Here is a 23,161-nt window from a genome sequence, read left to right on the forward strand (position 1 = left end):
GTGAACAGGTTTTGATTGAATCCGTCATGAGGTAACATGTTTTCTGCTGTTTTAACAGATTGCTGATTTGAAGTCATTGAGTGATAAGATGCACAAATTTGAATCCCATTATATCCTTAATCTTGCTGGTAATTATTTGACGCGGATTCACAACTTACTAAATAGTTACATCTATGTTGGGGCGCAATTTAACTTTCTTTTCCTGATACAGGTAACGAAACTGCTTTATATGAGCGGTCCCCTATCAACTTTGTTGATCATTTCTCTTGCCCCATTATATTGTTCCAAGGATTAGAAGACACGGTATGCTGCTGCTACTTGTGCTTTTCTTTCCATTTTTCTCTGCATTATTAACAGTAGGAAACTGCCATTGTTGGGTAAGTCAAGGCTTGGTGGGAAACTGACTCCTTTCAAGAAAGAAAATCGAACCCCGTTGTTACATTTTGTATCTCAACAGAGCCTAAAAGCTTTCAGTTTTCATTTTGCGATGAAAAGCTAGTATCTTGTGAGCAACTTTACAATTATGTAAGTTCCTTGTAAGGAAAACAGAAATATTTGTTAAACAGGTTGTCCAGCCAGAGCAGGCTCGAAAAATCTACCAGGCCTTGAAGAAAAAGGGGTTACCTGTAGCTCACGTGGAATATGAAGGAGAATCTCATGGATTTCGGAAGGTTAGAACTAAGTATCACATGATATAGATTACGTCTAGGGCGTTTATTTACTGTTTACCTCCTACCATTTCTCCATACTGATATAACATTTTATGAGGCTACTTTTTAATTAAAGTATGAGTGCTGTCTGAGTTATCATGCTCAAATTAAAGCATGGAATTCTGAGAGTTCCTAACCAACAAGATTTTTCACAGGCGGAGAGCATAAAATTCACTCTTGAGCAACAAATGCTGTTCTTTGCTCGAACAGTTGGACATTTTGCAGTGGCTGATGACATTACTCCCGTGCACATCGACAACTTTGATTAAGTACAACCAGTATCCTGTATCCCAACAATTTGCCTGCAGTTTTTTCCAACTGAAAAGCTGCATGCTAATCAATCATTTAACGGACTTAGAATCGCAACTGAAAAGAGAGCAGTGGCTAGCTGTTTCGTAACGCTGGGCTTGGAGAAAAGCTTACTTTTTACTTGGAAGATCTTGTTTTGCAAGCTTACTTTTAAGTCTTAGTAGCAGCAATTACCATTTCCATCAAATCTTGGATTATGCAACTCAAATAAAGGGCTTGTAGTTCGACCCCACCCCCATCTCAATGTAGATGGTGCTAGAGAATAAAGACATGGAACTGTGCTGTGTTGTAAACCAGAGAATAAATGTGAATTCTGTTTAAACTCGAGCCTTTTCTTTCTCATTTATATCCTTTTTGTGTTTGGAGGTGAGCGACGACCTGTGAAATATGCTGGTATTAGTTTCTTGGTATCCAGGATGTTATGTAAATCTTGTTGTGCTTTCATACAACAACAAACCCAGTGTAATCGCATAACTGGAGTTTATGAAGGGTAGTGTGTATCCCTACCTTGCAAAGGTCGAGATAAAGGCTGAGATCTAGAAGCTCGCTTTGACCAAACACATTTGGTTAATACTAAGCAATTTCATTATCCTGTCTGACATCTGGTTAATACTAAGCAATTTCATTATCCTGTCTGTTATAATTAACAACCGGTTATAATTTACAAAAGAGATACTCAGGCTAGTCATATAAAAGTAACTACTTACTATTTTGGTTAGTATTTTCTTATTCTCCTCGAGTTGCTTGTTTTTGTCAAATATAACTATATCTACGTAGATTCTGAAAATACGTACACTGAAAATCTCATAAAAATATTTATAGTCGAAGAAACCAAGTATAAAATATGTAAGAATTAACAAATTCATAAGAACAATTAACAAGAACAATACTTCAGATAAATGTCTAGAACTATATACAGTTTGGTAAATGGAATCAACCGTCTGGATAGTTTGGTAAAGCTGTTTGCTTAATTTTCCTTTTGGATTTAACAGAAATTTTCTAGTTTTAGTTGGACCATAATTCTTCCTAATTATGGTGTATTGCCTCTAAAGTTTGTTCTCTCCAACTAAAGACAACTATAACCCACCAAAGTCCATATGAAAAAGATTTTATCTTACCATTTACCATGTAAGGAATTCTCCTCAGTAAATTTTCTAAGGAATCATCTTCTTCAATGATAAGTGTCATTATACTAAGCTCAAACTACCGCCAGGACTTTAAAAAATCATTTTTTAATTCAATTTAGAAAAAGAAAAAAAAAACAGAGATGGAACGACTTAGTCGTGTTCAGGGAGGTCATTGGTGTATTCATACATTGGCCTTAATCCCTCTTACAAAAAAAGAGAATTGCAGCTTGAGTTCAATATCCATGGCAAAGGCATTAATAACATAACTTCCAACACCTGAAAAAAAAAATTCAACTTATTTTCAAAACAAAAGCCACCTGCGTGTTAAAATTTGTGTTTGCCATTATTCATTGTTTGCTGTAAATTTTGTGAAGCCAATTAAAGATAAAATGTGAACAGAGACACATAAGAGAGAAGGAAAGAGAAACAGGTGACGAATAAGTTCACCACTCATCAAACCATAAAGGCAATACAGCTACAAATCCTCATCAAACACTATAACCTGTAAATCAATTCAAATAACACACCAGAAATAAAAGTTATAAGAAAATAAAAAGTTGGCCAAACTCTAACTAAATAGATAGCACACTCAGACTATAGTTCAGCTAGCTAACTGGCTGCTGGTGATTGCCATAGCCATTAGAAGATGCCCCATAAGTTGCTCCAGCAGCATACATGCTAGAATCTTGACTTTGCGATGCACCATATCCGTACCCCCCATAATTTTGCCTTCCATAATAACTCCCATTCCACTGACTACCAGAGTCAGTCCTCAACTGCAAAAAACAGAGTAAATATAAGTTGAATATACAGATGTTTTATGAAGAACCTTCATGGAATCTAAAATCCAAAAATATAGGCCAACTATTAGTGAAGAGCTAAGATGCATTAATTGTCACTTTTAAGCTCTAAAAGTTCCAATTACATAATAGTGGGTAAAATTAGAAAAAGAAAGGGGCCAACTTGGTTTTGAGACAAGTTATGCAGAGATTAATAGTGCATGAATTAAAATATAGGGATTAGTAATGCAAGGATTCATATGCTGGGATTGTAATGCAGAAATTAATAATACATAGATTTCTGCATAACTTATGCAGGTGTGGTGTTAGTTCAGCAGGCAACAAAAAAGCCAACCAAACAATATATAGTATTATATAATGCTGAATCTTATGCAAGTTTCAAAAGGTACCAGACATCGTATTACTAATGTAGAGTTTAATACAGGTATTATCACATCTTAGTAATGCAACCACACGACCCCTTATAGTAATATAAATAAGTATGTTATTTTACAGAAGGTCCTCCAGAACCAGTGAGAAAGATTGTAGAAGAAAGCATCTAATGTAATCAATAATGAAAGGTAACACAGAAAATTAATTTTTAATTGCTTAAAGTTCCAGGGCTATTGAAACATCAGCCTAATAATATGTGTAGTTGCTGCAATAGTTATCAATTGGATTACATATTTCTGCAAACTGAGTATGTAAATAAATATTATGGGAACCACACATGAACAAAAAGCATAGATATGTCAACTTTTCAGCATTTTGCTTTCTTGGCAAGTGGCTTATTAGAGATACACGGTGCAAGGGGGCTTTCATCAGCATACAAAAGCAGAACACTAGTAGGATTTTCTGGGAAGCATTGTTGCCCTTCTTCTCATTTTTCTCAAACTACAGAACTTCTGAAAACTTTACAGCAAATATGCAGACTCCACGAAACAGATGTTGGCACAAGATACTTAATATTTGAAGTAAAAGCTTTTCAGAAATCACATTTAACATTTTGGTAAATACCTGCTTGTTTGCTGGATTTCGACCCCAGGAAAGACGAACCGTCTGCTTCCCGATAACTGCTCCATTTAATTTTTGTATCGCATCCTCTGCTTCACTCCTATGGAACACAAGAGGCAAGTAAGCTATGCAACGTTTAGCAATTGAAAGCTTCAAGTAAACATCCACTGAAACAATAGTAATAACCAAAAATGTGCTATATATACATGTGTAACCGCTTCAGTTTATCAGTGAGTTCAAGCAGCAAGTTCATTTTACTACTGTTGGTTAGGTTTGATAATATGATTACCTATTAGTGATTTCAAGTAGGTTATGAATGATATATTCTACTATAGTGATATATTCTACTATAGGACCGTTTCATAACCAAAAAAGAAATCTTTTTCATAACCGAGAAATCCCCGAGAGCATGGCGCAAGGTTTTAAACTCTGCCCAAGGAAAGAGTTCTTATGGATCCAAAAACTATGTTTTCCTTTTCATTCAACCACAAAAGATAAAATTCACATTTAGTAACCAAGATAAAATTCTTCATCAAACTGTGAACCTATAACCTGGCAGATCAGTGAGTCCATGGACCTTTTCTTCTTTCTCAGGTATTCAGTTGCTAGTTAACAGGTAAAACATTTTCTTTCAAATCAGTTGTTATGTTCAGTACATTCCTCCTGATAAATCTGGTTGCAGATTCTCTAGTATCACAAACAAAACAAAACCAAACCAAATAACAAATATGCTAAACTAATAACTGACCTAAAAGCTCCAACCATTTTAACTCATTGATAGTTTAGTAGGTACCAAAAAAATAACTCTTGAACTTCATCAATCTATCCCCATTATTCCTCAGTCGTGATAGTCACTTCTCCTCATTGCCTTATACAGCCATACATTATACTAATTTCCTCAGTTAAACATGAACTATCTAACATCACGTTTAGCTATATCGCTCATTACCTGTCCGAAAACTGTACAAAGCCACATCCTTTTCCGGCTGGTATTTTCACAGAGACCACATTGCCACACTGGTTAAATGACTGCCTGAGTTCATCGTCGGTAACATCAGAGTCAAGTCCTCCAACAAAAACCTACAGTAGATCAAAAGTTAGAGAGCTAATTGAGTAACTAGCTAGGACCAATCTTGACAAAAGGGAGAAGCACCCACTGTTGTGTTTGACAAATCACTATCAGAGTGGGAAGTTTGGGTTGCAGCACCATTTGATGCATGTCCTCCCGCTAATATCACAGCTGGAGAAAGAGCTTCACTAGTTCAACACCTCGGGAAGAAAATACAAGAATAACATCCAAATTTTTGACAGCAAACATAAATTGCAGGCACATTGGTATGAAATATCTGGCCTAGTTAAATGTCCTGCTACGTTGATCAATACTCAAGTTGAAAAATTTCAGAGTGAATAGAAAAAAGTAAACGAGTAAAACTGAGATATATGAACTACAACTGAAGAACAGTAAGACATAGAAATGTCGACTTAGTAACAAAATTATTAAGAATGACCCTGTTGAAAGCAGCTCAATGAGGGACTATAAACTACAGAAAGATATGGTAATCAGATTCAGTATACACTACACTCAGTGTAGTAAATGACTTGCAGTAAAACAGGATACAATATCTCATACCTTGTGAAGAATATTGTTGCAGTGTTGATGGTTTCTTTGGAGTAGCAACACCAATACGCATAGGCCTGCTAGAGCAATATATACCATTCATTTCAGTCATGGCCTGAGACCTCTCATTTTCATCACCAAACCTAACAAAGCCATAGCCTTTTGAACGACCCGTGTTTGAATCTATTACTACTTTTGCACCTTTAACAGATGTATATCTACTGGCGAATGTGTCACGCAACATTGTGTCAGTAACATCAGGAGCCAAATCTCCTACAAAAATCGATAAGTCAGAACCAGAACCAGCACCAGCATCTGCACGCTTTTCACCAGCGTTAAAAGCTGACCAGTTTAAGCGGAAGGGTTGCTCTGCATTTGGCATCATAGTGCCATTGTAGCTCTGTAGAACTTTTTCTGCTGCTTCATGGGTATTGAACTCAACAAATCCATAACGCTCAGACTGACCAGTCTGCTTATTTCGAATGACCTTCACAGAAATAACCTGCATGTTTTATGATATGTGGTCAACCAAGAGCATATTGCAAACAACCTCTCTACCTTCACAAGATAGGGGTAAGGTCAACATACACACTAACCTCCCCAGACCCCACTTGTGGGATCACATTGGTACGATGTTGTTGTTGATGTTGGTCAACCAAGAGCATGACGCAGACATGTGCTTAAGTAGCACGCACACTAGCTGATTAACACCATAATCCATGCTTGTATTGTCATGATAACTAGTTAAAAGTTTGTATTTAAAGGGGTAATTTCTACTGAAATTTTTTTATTTTTTCTTTGCTTTTATGTATCTTACGAAAGCCAGATTCACTGTTTTACCTATAGGGGAAGTGGAAATCCAGAACTAGTCAGTAACGACTAATGAATCCTTATTCATTCTACTTTATCCAAGTCCACTTCATATGTAAGATACTACATCTCAATTCTCGACCTAGTAAGGATCAACTTTATGAATCCTTTGTTCATCCCACCCTATTCCAGTCCCCTTGAAATATGAAAGTAACTACACCTCAATCTCAAACTAATGGCAGACTTTATGAATCCTCAATCTCAAACTAATGACATATGAAAGGACGAAAAACAATACAATCTATCCAAACATTGTATAGATCAAAACGATACAGTACAATACAATACAATACTCGATACATTATGAAACGATACATAACTAATCAGGATCCACTTTATGAATCCTATATCCATGCTCTATTCAGGTTAATTTCATTCCACAAAAGGTATATAAGTCTTAACAAAATCTAAATAAGCAAATGAGAGAGAGAAGGCAAACCTCGCCAGATTGAGAGAAGCAAGAATGAAGATAAGTTTCATCCATCCAGTGCTGGAGATCACCAATCCAGATCGTCTTATTATCTTCGCTTGAGCCGTCCTGCTGAATCTGAATCTGCTGCTGCTGCTTCTGATGGTAGTACGGCATGTATTGTTGACCGTACATCATCTGTTGCTGCTGCTGCTGCATTACCATTGGTGAATACTGCTGCTGCTGCATCGCCATCCATTGCTGCTGATACTGCTGCATCGCCAGCCATTGTTGCTGCTGCTGTTGCTGCAATTGCTGTTGTTGTTGTTGGTTCATATCTCCATTCATATTTCAAAATTTACCCCTTCCTCTAGTATGGCTATGGTTTTTTAGAGAGAGAAAATAAGGAAGGGGAAGAGAGAGAAAGTGGAGAGAAGTCGGCTTACGAGCTAAATGGAGAAAGATTCTACGGGGAATCTAGGGTCAGTTTTCGTGTGTAACGATGTGCGAATTTAGACCGTGGATTGATATTCAAAGGGTTTTACGATAGCCGTTGATTTGGAGTTTGATGACGATATCGTAGTTGGACTGCTGATGGGGGGTGGTGGATATATGGGTCCCCTATTTGTCTCTTCAGAAAACTTACCTTTGAAGTCAAACATAGACGATCAATTGAAGGGTGTGATATATTTGCGGAAATGGCACCGGCTAGTCACTTTTAAGTATGTTATTTAAAATATATTTATAATTTATAACATATTTAAAGATTAAATAATTTTGCTCAAACTTCAGGACATGACGTCCTAGAGTTTAAACCTCAATGTTTAAACTTTGGGATATCGTGTTCTAAAGTTCGAAAATTGTGTCTAAAAGTTCGAAACCTATGTCTTGAATTTTAAAATTAGTAGTTCAGAAATTCATGACACTTATAGCCTGTTTGGCCAAGCTGGAGAAATCAGCTTATTTTGAGAAGTACTTTTGAAGAGAAGCAGTTTGTGTTTGGCTAATCACTCTGAAAAGCACTTTTGAGTAATAATTTGTGTTTGGCCAAACTTTTCAGAAAGCGCTTTTAAGTATCTGTATACGGTCGAAATCAGGCACGCCTGATTTCTCAGGCTCGTGGGATCGCCTTAGTTCCGAGTTCAAGTAAGCTCGAGTTCGAGGTCGATAGACTAGACCCGAATTCGAGGTCGGAATGCAATGCCCGAAGTTAGGAGTGCGAGGAATACCGAAGTCAAGTATGCTCGATCCCGAAATTGTACCGTTATGGATTTGTAACAAAATGAGTTAGATTCCTGCAACGTCCCCAAGATCATGGCGCAAATCCCGGAATAGGATTGCACGATTCCGTACTAGGCGGTTAGACAGCTGTATTAAAAATATTCCTTACTGTAAATAGAAATATACCTTATTTAGGGTTCCCCTATTATATAAAGGGGACCCCAATCATTTGTAACATCATCTGATTATTTGCAAGAATATACTATCCTACTTTTCTCTCTTACTGTTTATCAGAATTGTCCTTTACATTTATTGTTATTACTTTATTGCTCTTAGTTCATCTCGAGGTCACTAAGCTCGAGGTCACCATTGCTGAGTAACATTGGTTTGACTCACTTATTTCTTTCATTTCTACTTCATATTTCTTGAATATTAATTGGTATTGAATTTAATCACATATTTTTAAAACCACAAATCAAATTTAATTGTTACTCGTATTTTTGAGGTAAACAGTTTGGCGCCCACCGTGCGGCTAAAGATAATAATGATTATTTCTTTACTGATTCTCGTTACACACGTTATTTTACACTTTTTCTTGTCAAGATTTTCTGATTCTCAGGATTAAACATGTCAAACTCGCAAAATACACCTGTTCATGACAGCGAAGGTCTTGGATTTCATGGTAAAAACAACAATGCAGGGGTCGGTGACCACCAATAAACCCTAGGGAAGTGCCAGATATGGAACCAGTTGACGTTAGTTCGCACATTGCTTTAAATGCAGATTTAGGCGCAGACCCCGGAGGGAGTGTACGCAGGGAAGCCCGATTTGGGGGCCAAGGAACACCAGGTATAGGAGATGGGGGAGTCAGCCTCCAAGTGATATTCAAGATGCTGCAAGCTCACCAGATCGCATCGCTCAACTTCAAAGTCAGAATAAAACTCCGAGTGTAGCTGAACTAGAAAACACTATGCGTGCTGAACCAGCGCTGGAGAGGTCGAACAAAAATGACTCGGGGACTGATCCCACTATTATGAGGATGCTCGAAGAGCTCACCAAGAGGATCGAGTTCGGGGAAAGAAGATTGAGGACAATGATAAGAAGGTGGAGACTTATAACTCCCGTGTTGACCAGATACCGGGGGCACCTCCAGTTTTGAAAGGTTTAGATGCAAAAAAGTTCATACAAAAACCATTCCCTCAGAGCGCGGATTCGATGCCCATCCCTAAAAAGTTTTGCATGCGCGATATACCCAAATATAACGGGACAACCGACCCTAACGAACATATTACTTCATACACTTGCGGGATCAAAGGAAATGACTTGAATGACGATGAGATCGAATCAGTCTTATTAAAAAAGTTTGGAGAAAACATTGTCTAAAGGAGCTATGATTTGGTATCACAACTTACCTCCTAACTCTATTGATTCATTTGCTATGTTAGCAGACGCCTTCGTGAAAGCGCACGCCGGGGCCATAAAGGTGGCCACAAGAAAATCAGACGTCTTCAAGACAAATAAAGGAACGACGAGATGTCGAGGGAGTTCATGTCCAGGTTCCAGATGGAACGGATGGAGTTACCACCGGTCTCGGATGACTGGGCAGTACAAGCTTTTATGCAGGTTTGATTGAAAGGAGTTCGATTGCATCTCGGCAGTTAAAGTAGAACTTGATCAAATATCCAGGTGTGACATGGTCAGATGTGCATAACCGTTATCAATCGAAGATTAGGGTCGAGAACGACCAGTTGGGAGCCCCCTCGGTTTCAGTTCATCCTAATAGATCAGCAACCAAGCCCCCGAGGGATACAGACAGGGAATCAAGGCCAAACAAAGAACGGTATCAGCCGTATGTTGATCGGAGAAACAATGTTTCAGGTTGTAACGCTCCTCGGAATGATCGAGGACAGAGCTCACGGGGACTCATGAGTAAGAGCGGGTTCGATCAACACACCAATCCTGCGGAGGCACCTCGATTGTCAGAGTATAATTTCAGTGTAGACGCATCAGGGATCGTGTCAGCTATTGGAAGAATCAAAGATACCAAGTGGCCCAGGCCTATACAAACCGATCCTTTTCAGAGGAACCCAAACCTGATGTGCAAGTATCATGGCACACATGGTCATAGAACAGAAGATTGCAGAAGCTAAGGGAAGAAGTGGCTCGGTTGTTCAATGAGGGTCATCTTCGAGAATTTCTAAGTGATCGAGCTAAGAACCACTTCAGAGAGAGAGATGAAAGAAAAAATAAGTAGGAAGAACCACAACATGTAATCCACATGATCGTTGGCGGTGTCGACGTCCCGCAAGGACCTGTGTTCAAACGCACCAAGGTATCGATCACTAGAGAAAAATGGACTCGGAGCTATATGCCCGAGGACGTCTTATCATTTTGTGATGGGGAAGCACAAGGCATATCCCAACCACACAACGACGCCCTGGTAATTTCTATTCTTTTAAATAAGATTCAAGTTAAGCGTGTTTTAGTGGATCCAGGTAGCTCAGCAAACATGTGGAACAACTCGGCCTACAAGATCAGATCGTACCTGCGTCTCGGGTCCTAAATGGCTTCAATATGGCAAGTGAAACAACAAAGGGGGAGATAATCCTACAAGTAAACATAGCCGGAACCATACAGGACACGAAGTTCCATGTCATCGAAGGCGACATGAGGTATGATGCACTCTTCGGGAGACCATGAATACACAACATGAGGGCAGTGCCTTCAACTTTTCACTAGATGATGAAGTTCCCAACAGAAGAAGGAGTGAAAACAGTCTACGGAGAGCAACATGCTGTAAAGGAGATGTTTGCTGTCGAGGAAGTGGTGCCGATACCAGAGCCTTCGACCTCGGAGAAATCGAGCACCAAAGGTAAGCTGGCGGCTAAATAGCAATCACCGCCCCCAGCCTCGACGGAATTGGAGCAACATGTAATTGAAGATGAAGAACAGGACTTCCTTACTCCTCGAACCTTCGTCGTTCCCGAAGAGTCCGATGCAACCAAATCAACTGTCGAGGAACTGGAGCACGTCATACTGATCGAATACATGCCCGAGAGAAAGGTATACCTGGGGACGGGATTAACCCCCGAACTCAGGGAAAAACTCATTCAATTTCTTATTGATAATATGGATTGTATTGCTTGGTCCCATTTAGATATGACAGGGATCCCACCGAAAATCACCACACATCGGCTAAGCATCGACCCCAGGTTCAAACCGGTGAAGCAAAGAAGGAGACCCCAGTCCGAGGTGAAACATGCGTTCATAAAGGACGTGGTAACCAAACTTCTTAAAATAGGGTCTATTTGGGGAGGTAAAATACCCCGAATGGTTAGTTAATGTAGTTGTAGTTCCTAAAAAAGGAAACAAACATAGAATGTGTGTAGACTATAAGGACTTGAACAAAGCATGTCCGAAAGATTCTTTCCCACTGCCCAACATCGATCGTATGATCGATGCTACGGCGGGCCACGAGATCCTAACTTTTCTCGATGCCTACTCCGAGTACAATCAGATTCAGATGAACCCGGAGGACCAGGAAAAGACTTCATTTATTACTAAGTTTGGAACTTATTGTTACAACGTAATGCTCTTCGGGCTAAAAAATGCAGGAGCTACATACCAACGCCTAGTTAACAAAATGTTCGAAGAACAAATAAGTAAAATAATGGAAGTTTATATTGATGATATGTTGGTTAAGTCCCTGCGCGCAGAGGAGCATTTAGCTCATTTGCAGGAAATATTCGAAATCATGAGGAAATACAACATGAAGCTAACTCGGAGAAATGTGCCTTCGGAGTCGGCTCGGGTAAGTTTCTCGACTTCATGGTGTCGAATTGGGGTATCGAAATTAACCCCAATAAGATCAAGGCCATCGAGGATATCACGATCGTGGATAGTGTGAAGGGCATGCAAAGGCTAACAAGGCGAATAACTGCTTTGGGTGGTCGATTCATTTCGAGGTCGTCAGATCGAAGTCACCGTTTCTTTTCCTTGCTCAAAAAGAAAAAGGAATTCGCATGGACCCCGGTATGCCAACGAGCCTTGGAAGAATTAAAGCGATACTTATTGAGCCCGCCTTTGCTTCACACCCCGAAGGTAGATGAAAAACTTTGCCTATATCTAGCAGTGTCCGAGATAGAGGTAAGTGGAGTACTAGTTCGAGAAGAGCAAGGTACACAATTCCCTGTTTATTATGTAAGCCAAACTCTAGGAGATGCTGAAACTAGATATCCTCACTTAGAAAAATTAGCACTTGTATTGATAAGCGCATCTAGAAAGCTAAAACCATATTTTCAATGTCATCACATACGTGTATTGACCACTTACCCCCTTCGGAATGTTTTGCATAAGCCCGAGCTGTCGGGTCGGCGGGCCAAATGGGCCGTCGAACTTAGCGGGTACGATATCGAATATCAACCCCGTACCGCCATCAAGTCTCAAATCTTAGCTGACTTCGTGGTTGATTTACGCGGACCCTCGTACCCTAAGTGGAGAAAGAACTCCTGCTAAGTTCGGGTACATCATCGGGGGTATGAACCCTTTTCACGGACGGTGCCTTGAATGTGAAAGGGTCCGGGCTTGATATTGTCTTGAAGCCACCCACGGGTGATACCATTAGACAATCTATCAAAACTTCTATCTTGACTAACAATGAGGCCGAGTATGAGGCTATGATTGCAGGTCTCGAGCTAGCTAAGAGCTTGGGAGCAAAAGTCATCGAAGCCTAGTGCGATTCTCTATTGTTGGTAAACCAAGTAAACAAAAGTTTCGAAGTCTGAGAGGATAGGATGCAACGATACTTGGATAAGCTATAGGTAACTTTGCACCGCTTCAAGGAATGGACTCTGGATCATGTGCCTCGAGAACAAAATAGCAAGACCGATGCACTTGCTAATCTGGGATCCTCAGTTGAGGAGGATGACATCGTCACGGGGACTGTCGTCCAGTTATCGAGGTCTGTGGTTCAAGAGGGTCATGTCGAAATAAATTCAACAAGTTTGACGTGGGACCGGAGGAACAAGTATATCGACTATTTGAAAAATGGAAAACTCCTCTCGGATCACAAAGAATCAAGGGCCCTACGGACCAAGGCTGCTAGGTTCGCATTAGTTGGAGATGGAACATTGTGTGGAAGAACGTTCGATGGGCCATTGGTGGTATGTTTAAGGCCGGGGGACACCGATTATGTTGTACGAGAAATCCACGAAGGTACTTGTGGGAACCACTAAGGCGCCGAGTCTCTAGTTCGCAAAATCATTAGGGCGGGATATTATAGGACAACATGGAAAAAGATACTAAGGAATTCGTCAAAAAATGTGACAAATGTCAACGGTTTGCACCAATGATCCATCAGCCCAGAGAAAAACTCCACTTGGTCCTATCCCCGTGGCCTTTCATGCAATGGGGAATGGACATAGTCGGCCCTCTACCAACGGCCCCAGGTAAAGCTAAATTTATTTTATTTATGACTGATTATTTTTCTAAATGGATGGAAGCATAGGCCTTCGAAAAGGTTAGAGAAAAAGAAGTTATTGACTTCATCTGGGACCACATCATATGCCGGTTCGGGATACCTGCCGAGATTGTATGTGACAATGGGAAACAATTCATCGACAGCAAGGTAACGGAGTTCCTCGAAGCATACAAAATAAAGAGGATCTTATCAACACCATACCACCCAACTGGAAATGGACAGGACAAGTCAACGAATAAAACTATCATTCAAAACTTGAAGAAAAGGTTGGACGATGCAAAAGGGAAATGGAGAGAAGTTCTACCCGAGGTCCTTTGGGCATATCGAACAACATCGAAGTCTAGCACGGGGGTTACTCCGTTCTCTTTAGTGTATGGCTCCGAGGCCCTCATCCCTGTCGAGGTCGGGGAACCCAGCGCCAAGTTCGACATGTATCGGAAGAGTCAAATCACGAGGCTATGAATACTAGCCTCGAGCTATTAGACGAAAAACGAGAAGCAGCACTTGTTTGGATGGCCGCGTAGAAGCAGAGGATCGAAAGGTACTACAATAAAAGGACCAATCTTCGACGTTTCAGAATCGGGGACTTAGTCCTACGAAAAGTCACCCTCAATGCTCGAGACCCGAATGAAGGGAAACTGGGCCCAAATTGGGAAGGACCGTACCGAGTCCTCAGAGTTGTTGGTAAAGGATCTTACAAACTCAGCACGATGGAAGGTGAACAACTGCCAAACAATTGGAACGTATCATTACTCAAACGATACTACTGCTAAGGTATGACTTTATCCTTTTGTCCATTTGAGTTTAAAGCTAAGTCATTGCAGATTTTCAATTGAAGCTATCAAAGACGCCCTTTTTACATGAAGGCCTTAGGTTTTAAAGCATGCATTGCACTCTTTTTCCCTTAGACTGGATTTTGTCCCAAATGGGTTTTACCGGCAAGGTTTTTAACGAGGCAACAACTATGTGCTACTTAAGGAGAATTCAATAGTATCCAAGGCTTCTTTTTAATCAACCTCAAATACTGGGGGACATCACCCTCGGAGATCATATTTTCGAGGAAAATACTTCACGCCTAAGAGGGCTTCGATAGGAAAACTTTGTAAAGGGCCAAACGACCAGATGAACCGTGTCTGTATAGAATAGTCGAGCCCCGACGGCAATACATGTACGCATGTATCAATTATTTGAAGAAGCATTCTGTTCATATCAAAAACACTTTGTGCCTAAAAGAAGTCTACTATTATACGAGCTCTACACTTATAATCCTACGGGAAACGGCGCAAGAGCCAAAGCACGAATGCAACCCCGAGTTACTCGGGGACTATCATCGACAGTCAGCACAACCGAGTTATCAAAAACTCGGACTCACAAGACCTCAAAGAGGCATCCCCTCGAAACCAAGTCCAAGGCGAGACCAGATTTATTGATTTGGCTCGTCATGCTCTTATCATACTTCCCACTGAGAGGGAGAGAGTGAGACGGTTCATTGATGGCTTATTTAGCCGATTCGTCTTCAGATGGCTAGAGAGGCTGGGAGTGAGATATCCTTCCAGGAGGCGGCCAATGTGGCCCGGAGAGTTGAGATGGTTTTATCACAGGGGGATGGTCACAACGCAGACAAGATACCCCGTCAGTCAGGCAGATTCAGTGGTGCCTCGTCTGGAGGCAGGGATTTGTATGATAGAGGCCATCCTCCTAGGCCTTCTCAGTCAGCACTCCAGGTTTCTCATGGTGCTTCAGGAGGCCGTGGTCCTCAGATGCAGTATTTTGATCAGTAGTCCTACAGTGCACCACCAGCTCCTATCAGTGCACCACCGCTTCAGAGTTTCCAGGGTCGTCAGCCCCAGCGGCCGAGGGCTTGTTTTACTTGTGGCAACACGAGGCACATTGCTAGGTATTGCCCTCGAGCTTCGGGCAGTTCTCCGCATCAGGGTTCCCGTGTATGGTTCAGGCACCAGGTGTTCCACAGGCCGCCCAGCCAGCTAGAGGTGGGGGTAGAGGTGCTAGAGGTGGAGCTCAGACCGCTAGAGGTGGAGGCCAGCCAGCTGCAGGCCGTCCTAGAGAGGTAGATCAGAGTGGTGGGGCCCAGCCTCGATGTTATGCTCTTCCAGCCAGGCCTGAGGCTGAGGCTTCCGATGCAGTTATCACAGGTATTGTTCTGGTTGTGATAGAGATGCTTCAGTGTTATTTGATCTAGGGTCTACATACTCGTATGTGTCATCTTATTTTGCAACGTACCTGGTCATGCCTAGTGATTCTTTGAGTGTTCCTATTTATGTGTCTACACCGGTGGGTGATTCTATTGTGGTAGATCGAGTCCATCGCTCTTGCATAGTCGTGATTGGGGGTCTTGAGACTCGTGTGGATTTTTTGCTTCTTGACATGGTTGACTTTGATGTTATATTGCGGATGGACTGGTTATCACCTTACCACGCTATCTTGGATTGTCATGCCAAGACTGTGACTTTGGCCTTACCGGGTTTGCCTCGTTTAGAGTGGAGAGGGACTCCTGGTCATTCTACCCATAGTGTTATTTCTTATGTGAAGGCTCGGCGTATGGTCGAGAAGGGGTGTTGTCGATGCCCCCTTTTTCTAAAGGCGAAATCGGGTTTACGACATTTGGGCGGACAACTCTTTTCCTTTTGGGAATTGGGTTTGAGATTTAGAAGAGTCGCCACCTAATGATTAAGTGCATTAGGACACTAAGAAGGAAATGAAAAGAAGAAGAACCAGAGAATGGGTAAGGGCTTGAAATTATCTCGGGGGAAGGTGTTAGGCACCCCCCAAGATCCACTAGTGTGGTTCCCGGTCATGCTACAATTGTGACTTTAAAAATAAACAACAAATAAGCATACAAGACAATTCTCACATAACGATTGCAAGTAGGGGAAGTATAAAAGTTAAATAAACGAGCTGAAATTTGGGACTAGGCAATTTCATAATTTATTTAAAGAATATACAAGTGCAGAAAAATGGGGGTCAAATAATTGATGCAAATAATCAAACAAAGGGATGAAATGGGACGGAAATCTGGGAGAGAAAAAAACAGTACTTGGACATTTAAAGAGATTTTTAAATGATTAAAGCAAAGGACAAGGTTTAAAAGAACTGAAAACTGACAATTTAAAAATTCTGAAAGAAAGAAGTAAACACATAAAGAGGGAGGGGGTCCTAGGCTTATAAATAACATGGATCACCCACGCAACACCCGGTAAACATTTATACACGTGGTGTTATCGCGTGATCATCATATCCATGTCTACCCTTACCCACCCGTTAAGGTACTAAAGCGCAGAATAGTCTCGTTACTTATTGCATGCTACTACCCGCCCCGATCCTATCATTCCCGGAGGCAGTTGGGACTACTAATCCTAGAGGGAAGGGATATTGGTTTTTGAAGTTTAAAAAGGACAAAATCTAGTGCGACAAACAAAACACATAAGAGCAGTTAAGGGAAAAACACATAGCAGTTAAGGCTCAATAGGCCCCCTCATTCAAAGCAGAAATTGTTTAGCATGACTTACAAGTACTGGTTAGGTCTTTAATTAAACTTACGTAAAGAGGGTGGCTGATTTATTACATATTTTCAGATAAGAAGTCCGAATTAGGCCTGCCTGCTGATTGTAATTATTAAAGACTGGTATAATTAATTGATTACCTAATGGTTTGCCTAGGTGAAACTTATAGGCATGATATCTAACAAGGTCAAACATACTGATTTTAAAGAAGATTACTGACTTTAGAAATAAACCAATTCTGCGGATGTTAACAACATTATTACTGATTTTAGACTTTGCGGATGAATCAGATTTAAACGATTGCTCCTATAGGCATGAATTCTAAGCGTTATTGATTTTAAAACGGTTATGTAAGTGCAGGAATCCTATGAGCATGGTATCTAGGATGCAATTGATTATTCCTTATCCTATGGATTGTTTGCCTAATGACATCAAAATTCAATAATTATTCCCAAAAAAATATCATTTTGTGAATAATTTATTTTATTCTCATATTTACACCAAAATATAATTAAGGTGATCTTTGCATATTTTTTACAGATTTATTTGGCATTTTTAAAACTAAATTGCATATAATTGCAATTATAGCCTATTTTACAATTAACACCATTTTACAATTGTAAAATCGTTTCCAGTATTTTTAGATTAATGTTTATACATTATTAGTTACCTAAGTGCTTTTAATTTGTTTTTAAAATCATTCTCACTATTTTATAAAATAAAAAAAGGGGAAAAATGGCCATTAAGTGCTAGCCAGATTTTATTTCAATTGTAGCCACATTGGACCCCAAATTAGTCCAATTTTAGACCCAATTAATCTAGCCCAACAACTCGTTTGAGCCGACCCACCCGGTCTCCCACCTAACCCCTTCTAATCACAGCCGTTGATCTAAAAGATCAACGGCCCGAATACACCCTTTCTTTTTTAATTTACCAAACCCCCCAAACCCTAATTCATTTCCCTCTACCCGCCGCCCTTGAATTCCCTTCCTCTCCCATTCTCTCTGCAATCCCTAGTCGCCGCCACCCAAGCTAACCCTAATCCCTTCGATTCTCGCCGGTTTCCATGGCTTCTCAGGCCGTGAAACCCTCATACTCACCTCCTATCACTCTTGTGCGCTTGGTATTTGAAGGTTTGAGGCTAGACCTCAAAGGTCTCCACCCAGATCTTCGCCGACTTGAGGGTTCCGGCCATCTCCAGCTTGGCTCCGGCATATCTTAGCCTCCTGAGCATGTTTCCAGTCTTATCCGACTTAGATCGGACATTTTTCGAAGCCTTTCTCGTTCTAGGGTTCACCTGAAACCCTAGCTGTTCGAGGTTTTTCTCCAATTCTCTTCAGATTTGTGTGTATTCATGCTTTACTTTGAGTTTTTAAAAGTTTTCCCCAACTTTTCTTTATAAAATTGTTTTTCCAAAGTCACTTCTTTTTGATTTAGGGTTTCTGAAAAAAAATGCTTATGTGTTTTCCGATCTTTCTTCTCCCTTTCTCGTGTATGTTTGTCTCTACCATGTTCTTATGTTTTCTCTTTTTCTTTTTTTTACACATGTTCTTCTACTATGTTTGCTATATTTTGTTCTTCCTTCTACTATGTTTCTGTGCTATGTTTCTGTGCTATGCTTTCACATGCTATGTTCTGCTACTTGCCTTCCATTACGACTTGATATGCTTCGCCTACTGTATTTTTCTACCATGTTCATTAAGTGTTCTTACTATGCCTGCTTAAGCATATTTTCCTCCACTATTTCTTCTACTCTCATTGTGTTTCGAATTAATTCCATGACTCTGTTTGCATTAAACCTTCTACTGTATCTGCTTGTTTCCCCTTCTTTGCATTTGATTCAAGTCGAAAACCCTAGGATTTGGGGTTTTTGGCGAGTTTGGTCTTGTGTGTTTGGACTAGGGTTCTACTTGAGCCCTGGACTCTCTCAAACTCACTTGGGATCCATGTACTGAGTTTCAATCCTTTTGTGTATGAATTCTTCTATACTAGACTCCTCTGATTAGCATGACAACCCCTTTTATATGTGTTAAAATCTTTCTTCAAAAGGTTTTCCAACTTGTGTTCGAATCAGAATCCTTTTTTTGGGGGGTTAATTGATTGCTACTGATTCTTCTTAAGTAAAACCTTTTCCATAGCCTTTCTGACTTGGTTATTCATGAACCAATAGTTGCAAATCTCTGATTCCTTGATTTATTGGGTACTGATTGGTTCTTACCTTATTTGTTTAACCGTGTATTTCAAAATTTCTTCCCTTAATTAAACTCCTATGTATTTACCCCTAATTGCCTACTTTGCACAAGATGCTTACTTGATCTCTTTCCTTAAATACTCTTTTGTTCATTACCGTTTAAGTTTGAACTTCTTAATTAAAGGAAGTTCTTCTACTGATTGATTCTAATTGGTACATGGTTATTTCTTTGCCTTATTCCTTGCCTGTTTTCAAACTATAAATACATGCTCTTTTATTAACACAACACACCAACATTCGTAGTTTTCTGAATCACACTCACACTCAAAAAGTATTCTCTCTTGTTGCTTGTACTGTGGCCTATTTGCAAGACTTCTGCTTTCTTTTGCTTGTCTCTTTCTGAAACTGGTATGTCCTAGTTTTAATTCCAGCATCGACTCTAATGTGTTTACTTACCAATTCTCCTGTCCATGCTTACTTTACTGCCCGTAGAATTAAACCTTTGTATAATGTGCTTATATCTTGCTTATGTCTTGCAATGAACCCCATTCCCGATGCCTCCCTATGTGTTTGAGCTATAGTTTAAAAAACATGGCAATATACAAAGTTATTGTCCATGGATGTAAATTGGACCCTTTGGGTCCTAAGCTCTTTCAGTTTCCCATCCCCATTCCCTTATGCGTGTTTGAGTTAAGGTTTGGCCTGGCAGCATCCAAATTACTGTCCAGGGTTGAACCTGACCTTCAATAGGTCCTAACTCTCCAATGTTTGGCTAGTGGGCTGTTCAGGGGTGTGCCAGCATTTTATGTTGTTGGGCATGACCACCAGCCTGCCTTGGCATCCCTTATATCCCTCTACTGCACTTACACTTGTTCCTAGACTCTAAGTTCTGCCCCCTCCAATGAGCCTTGCCTTGGGACCTTGAGCTCCCTCTGAACTTGGACATTGGAGGGCTGGCCCTTCCACACGGCACTTTCATTCAGTTCTGATATTTGGGTGTGAGCATTGCCTGGAGTTCTTGAAATTCCTTGGAACTTTGACACATCCCGGATAAGATAAAGGCTTTTGGAACCTGATTCTGGCAGTTGGCTCATATCATATTGTTAGTCCTTGGGTTTGAATTAGGCTCCGTGGATGCAGCTTAAGAGTTCTGATTGTAATTTTATTTCCAGTTTTTTGATTCATCTTGGTCTGTAATAAAATTTTGTAATAACCTCTGGGGTGATTAGTGAAAAGGGAAGGGTAACCATGCATGCAAAGGGGTAGATATCATGCTCATAGGGAATTACATACTTCTGTACTCATGTATCTTGCCTACAGCTTTGCACATTTGCATATCACACGTAGATACCATGTCTATAGGATTATGCATCCACATAGATATCATGTCTATAGGTTTATGCATCCATATAGATACCATGTCAATAGGAATTTTGCATCTCCATATGGATACCACGCCTATAAGTAACCAGGAATCCAGACTTTACGCATGCATTGTTCACTAGGCAAACCTATTTATAGGATTAAAAACTAACAGTATTCAGATACCATGCTTATAGTGTTTCTGCGCTTTCGCTACGCCTATAAAAAGTGTTTAAATTAACGACGCTAGAAAGCATCCTATAGGAATTATCAATCAAATCTGAATCACTCGTTTTAAGATTAGCACTAATTACAGAACTCGCACCATTCTGTTAAAACTGGCAACTTTCTTAATCAGTTTGTTTCTTTATTCCTGAAACCAGTAGATGCCATGCCTATAGGCCATCACGTAGGCAAACAAGTCTGTAGTTAATTAATTGCACTGGTCTTCGATAAGTTGCAGCCGGGGGAGCCTAATGCGAACTTCTTGCCTGAAAATATGTAATGAACCAGCCTGCCTAACATTAAGCATAATTCCGACCTAATCAGTACATGTAAGACATGCTAAACTACATGATTTCCTGTGATTAAAGGAGGTTTATCTGAGCCTTAATTGTTTTGTGCTCCCATAACTGCTTTCATGTGTTTTGCTTGACGCCTTAGTATTTTAACCTTTTTTAACCTCTGAAAAAGCCAAGCTTCCTCCCTTTAGGATTAGTAGTCCTAAAAGCCTCCAAGACTGATAGGTGGGACGGGTAATAGCATGCAATAAGTAAACGAGACTATTTCGCGCTTAATACCTTAACGGGGTGGGATGGGTAGACATGGAGATGATGATCACACGATAACACTACGCGTACAATTGACTACCGGTGTTGTGTGGATGATCCATGTGATTTATAAACCTAGGACCCCTTTCTTATACAACTTTGTTTAATATCAATAAAATCCTGTCTTTTCAACTACTTAAAACTCCTCCTTAATTTTACTGCATTATGCCTTTTCTTCCAAATTTTTCTTCTTTGTTTATTCAATGCATTGATTAATTTTCTGCGTTTAGTCCCCCTTTTAAACAAATTGTAGATCATCTTGACCTTGATCCCACATACTTGTCACGTATTTATTTGCAACCCTTATGTGTAAAATCCTTTGTGTATCTATTTGCATTAAAGTCACAACATAGCATGGCCGGGAACCACACTAGTGGATCTTGAGGGGTGCCTAACACCTTCCCCTTGAGATAATTTCTAGCCCTTACCCGAACTCTGGTTTTCCAACTCAAAAACCCTTCTTAGTGTCCTAAGGCACTCAATCATTAGGTGGCGACTCTTCAATTCCAAAAACCCAATTCCCAGACGGGAATAGAGTTGTCTTCCCGAATTTCGTAAACCCGATTTCGCGAGAAAAAGGGGGCGTCGACATTAGGCACCCCTCAGGATCCACCAGTGTGGTTCCCGGCCAAACAGCTTTTGTGGATTTGTACAATTTAGCAAATAAACAAGTATGGCTCAAATAATAGGGGATTTAAGTTTAAGTACACATGTGTTCGAAAACAGTTAATGAAAAGCTAGATTTTGAAAATAACTATAACCTAAGCATGTTTGTGAATGTAAAGGGGTATCCTAGGTTTGTTTATAATATGGATCACATCAATGCAATACCCGGTATGACACTCCGCAAAGAGGGGTTACACGTGGTATTAACTTACCGGTCATCATATCCATATCTACCCTTTCCCACCCCATGAAGGTAATTAAAGCGAGGGTTGGTCTCGACCCCTGTTGCATGCTGTTACTCGTCCCTTCCTATCAGCCCCGGAGGAATTTAGGACTCCTATCCTATAAAAAGGGGGGTTCTAGGCAGACCCTCAAGTTTAAAGGTAAAATACTAAGGCAACACATAATAAACAAATAGGACTTCAATTAAAGGGGAGCACGAAAGACAAATAAAAGAGTCAGATATACCTCCACACATAGTACACATAAACAGCATGACTCATACACAATTAAGGTCTAAATTCAGATCCTAAGCATGGTATCTAAGTGATAACAGCAGAGTCAGATTTATTACATAACTCAGAGAGGAAGTCCTAATCAGGCTTGCCTACTGATTTTAACATGCTGACAGTTAAACACTAATCACAAAGACGGTTCTGGTTTTATTTTAAAGTTGATTACTTAAGGCTTGCCTAGGAGTAAAATAATATGCAATAGTTATTCAGATTTGTTAATAATTCCAGGTTGTTATACCTAATAGCATGCAATTCTAAATGTTGCAAACATCCAGAGACTAATTACCAGTTTGTTTAGAACATGAGGACTCTTTATACATCTGTATTTAGACTAGTGTGATTGAATAAGTGTGATCCTATAACATGATGTCTAATGTAGCATGATGCATGATAACTTAAACAGGATTTCTAAATGCACAGCATGGTTGCAATATGGTGAGTGCGTGAATAACAAATTGTGTTAACACGTTTACCCTAAGGCAGGATTTCTAAATGAAATTTCAGAACATATTTACATGGGCAGAATCACATAATAGCAGC

At 40.2% G+C, this 23,161-nt stretch overlaps 2 protein-coding genes across 2 annotated transcripts in view; one reads left to right on the forward strand and one right to left on the reverse strand.

Moving 5' to 3' along the window:
• Nucleotides 1-1,365, forward strand: part of LOC109206941 — a 6,028-nt gene extending 4,663 nt beyond the window's left edge. The window contains exons 14-17 of the mRNA XM_019369813.1: nt 59-128; nt 212-303; nt 567-671; nt 866-1,365. Of these exons, the coding sequence (XP_019225358.1) occupies nt 59-128; nt 212-303; nt 567-671; nt 866-979 (381 nt within the window). The 3' untranslated portion in view covers nt 980-1,365. The remainder of the gene's footprint in view (nt 1-58; nt 129-211; nt 304-566; nt 672-865) is intronic.
• Nucleotides 1,366-2,559: 1,194 nt separating this feature from the next.
• LOC109206942 (polyadenylate-binding protein RBP47-like) lies at nt 2,560-7,306 on the reverse strand. The gene is made up of 6 exons (XM_019369814.1): nt 6,867-7,306; nt 5,570-6,059; nt 5,097-5,179; nt 4,889-5,019; nt 3,943-4,039; nt 2,560-2,922 (listed from the first exon to the last, which is right to left on the reverse strand). Exons 1-6 carry the CDS (start codon nt 7,182-7,184, stop codon nt 2,752-2,754), a joined length of 1,290 nt encoding a protein of 429 aa, XP_019225359.1. The 5' UTR covers nt 7,185-7,306; the 3' UTR covers nt 2,560-2,751.
• Between the last annotated feature and the right edge of the window lie 15,855 nt (nt 7,307-23,161).

The sequence above is a fragment of the Nicotiana attenuata genome, unplaced genomic scaffold (genome assembly GCF_001879085.1).
Source record: "Nicotiana attenuata strain UT unplaced genomic scaffold, NIATTr2, whole genome shotgun sequence".
In the NCBI taxonomy this organism is placed as follows: domain Eukaryota; kingdom Viridiplantae; phylum Streptophyta; class Magnoliopsida; order Solanales; family Solanaceae; genus Nicotiana; species Nicotiana attenuata.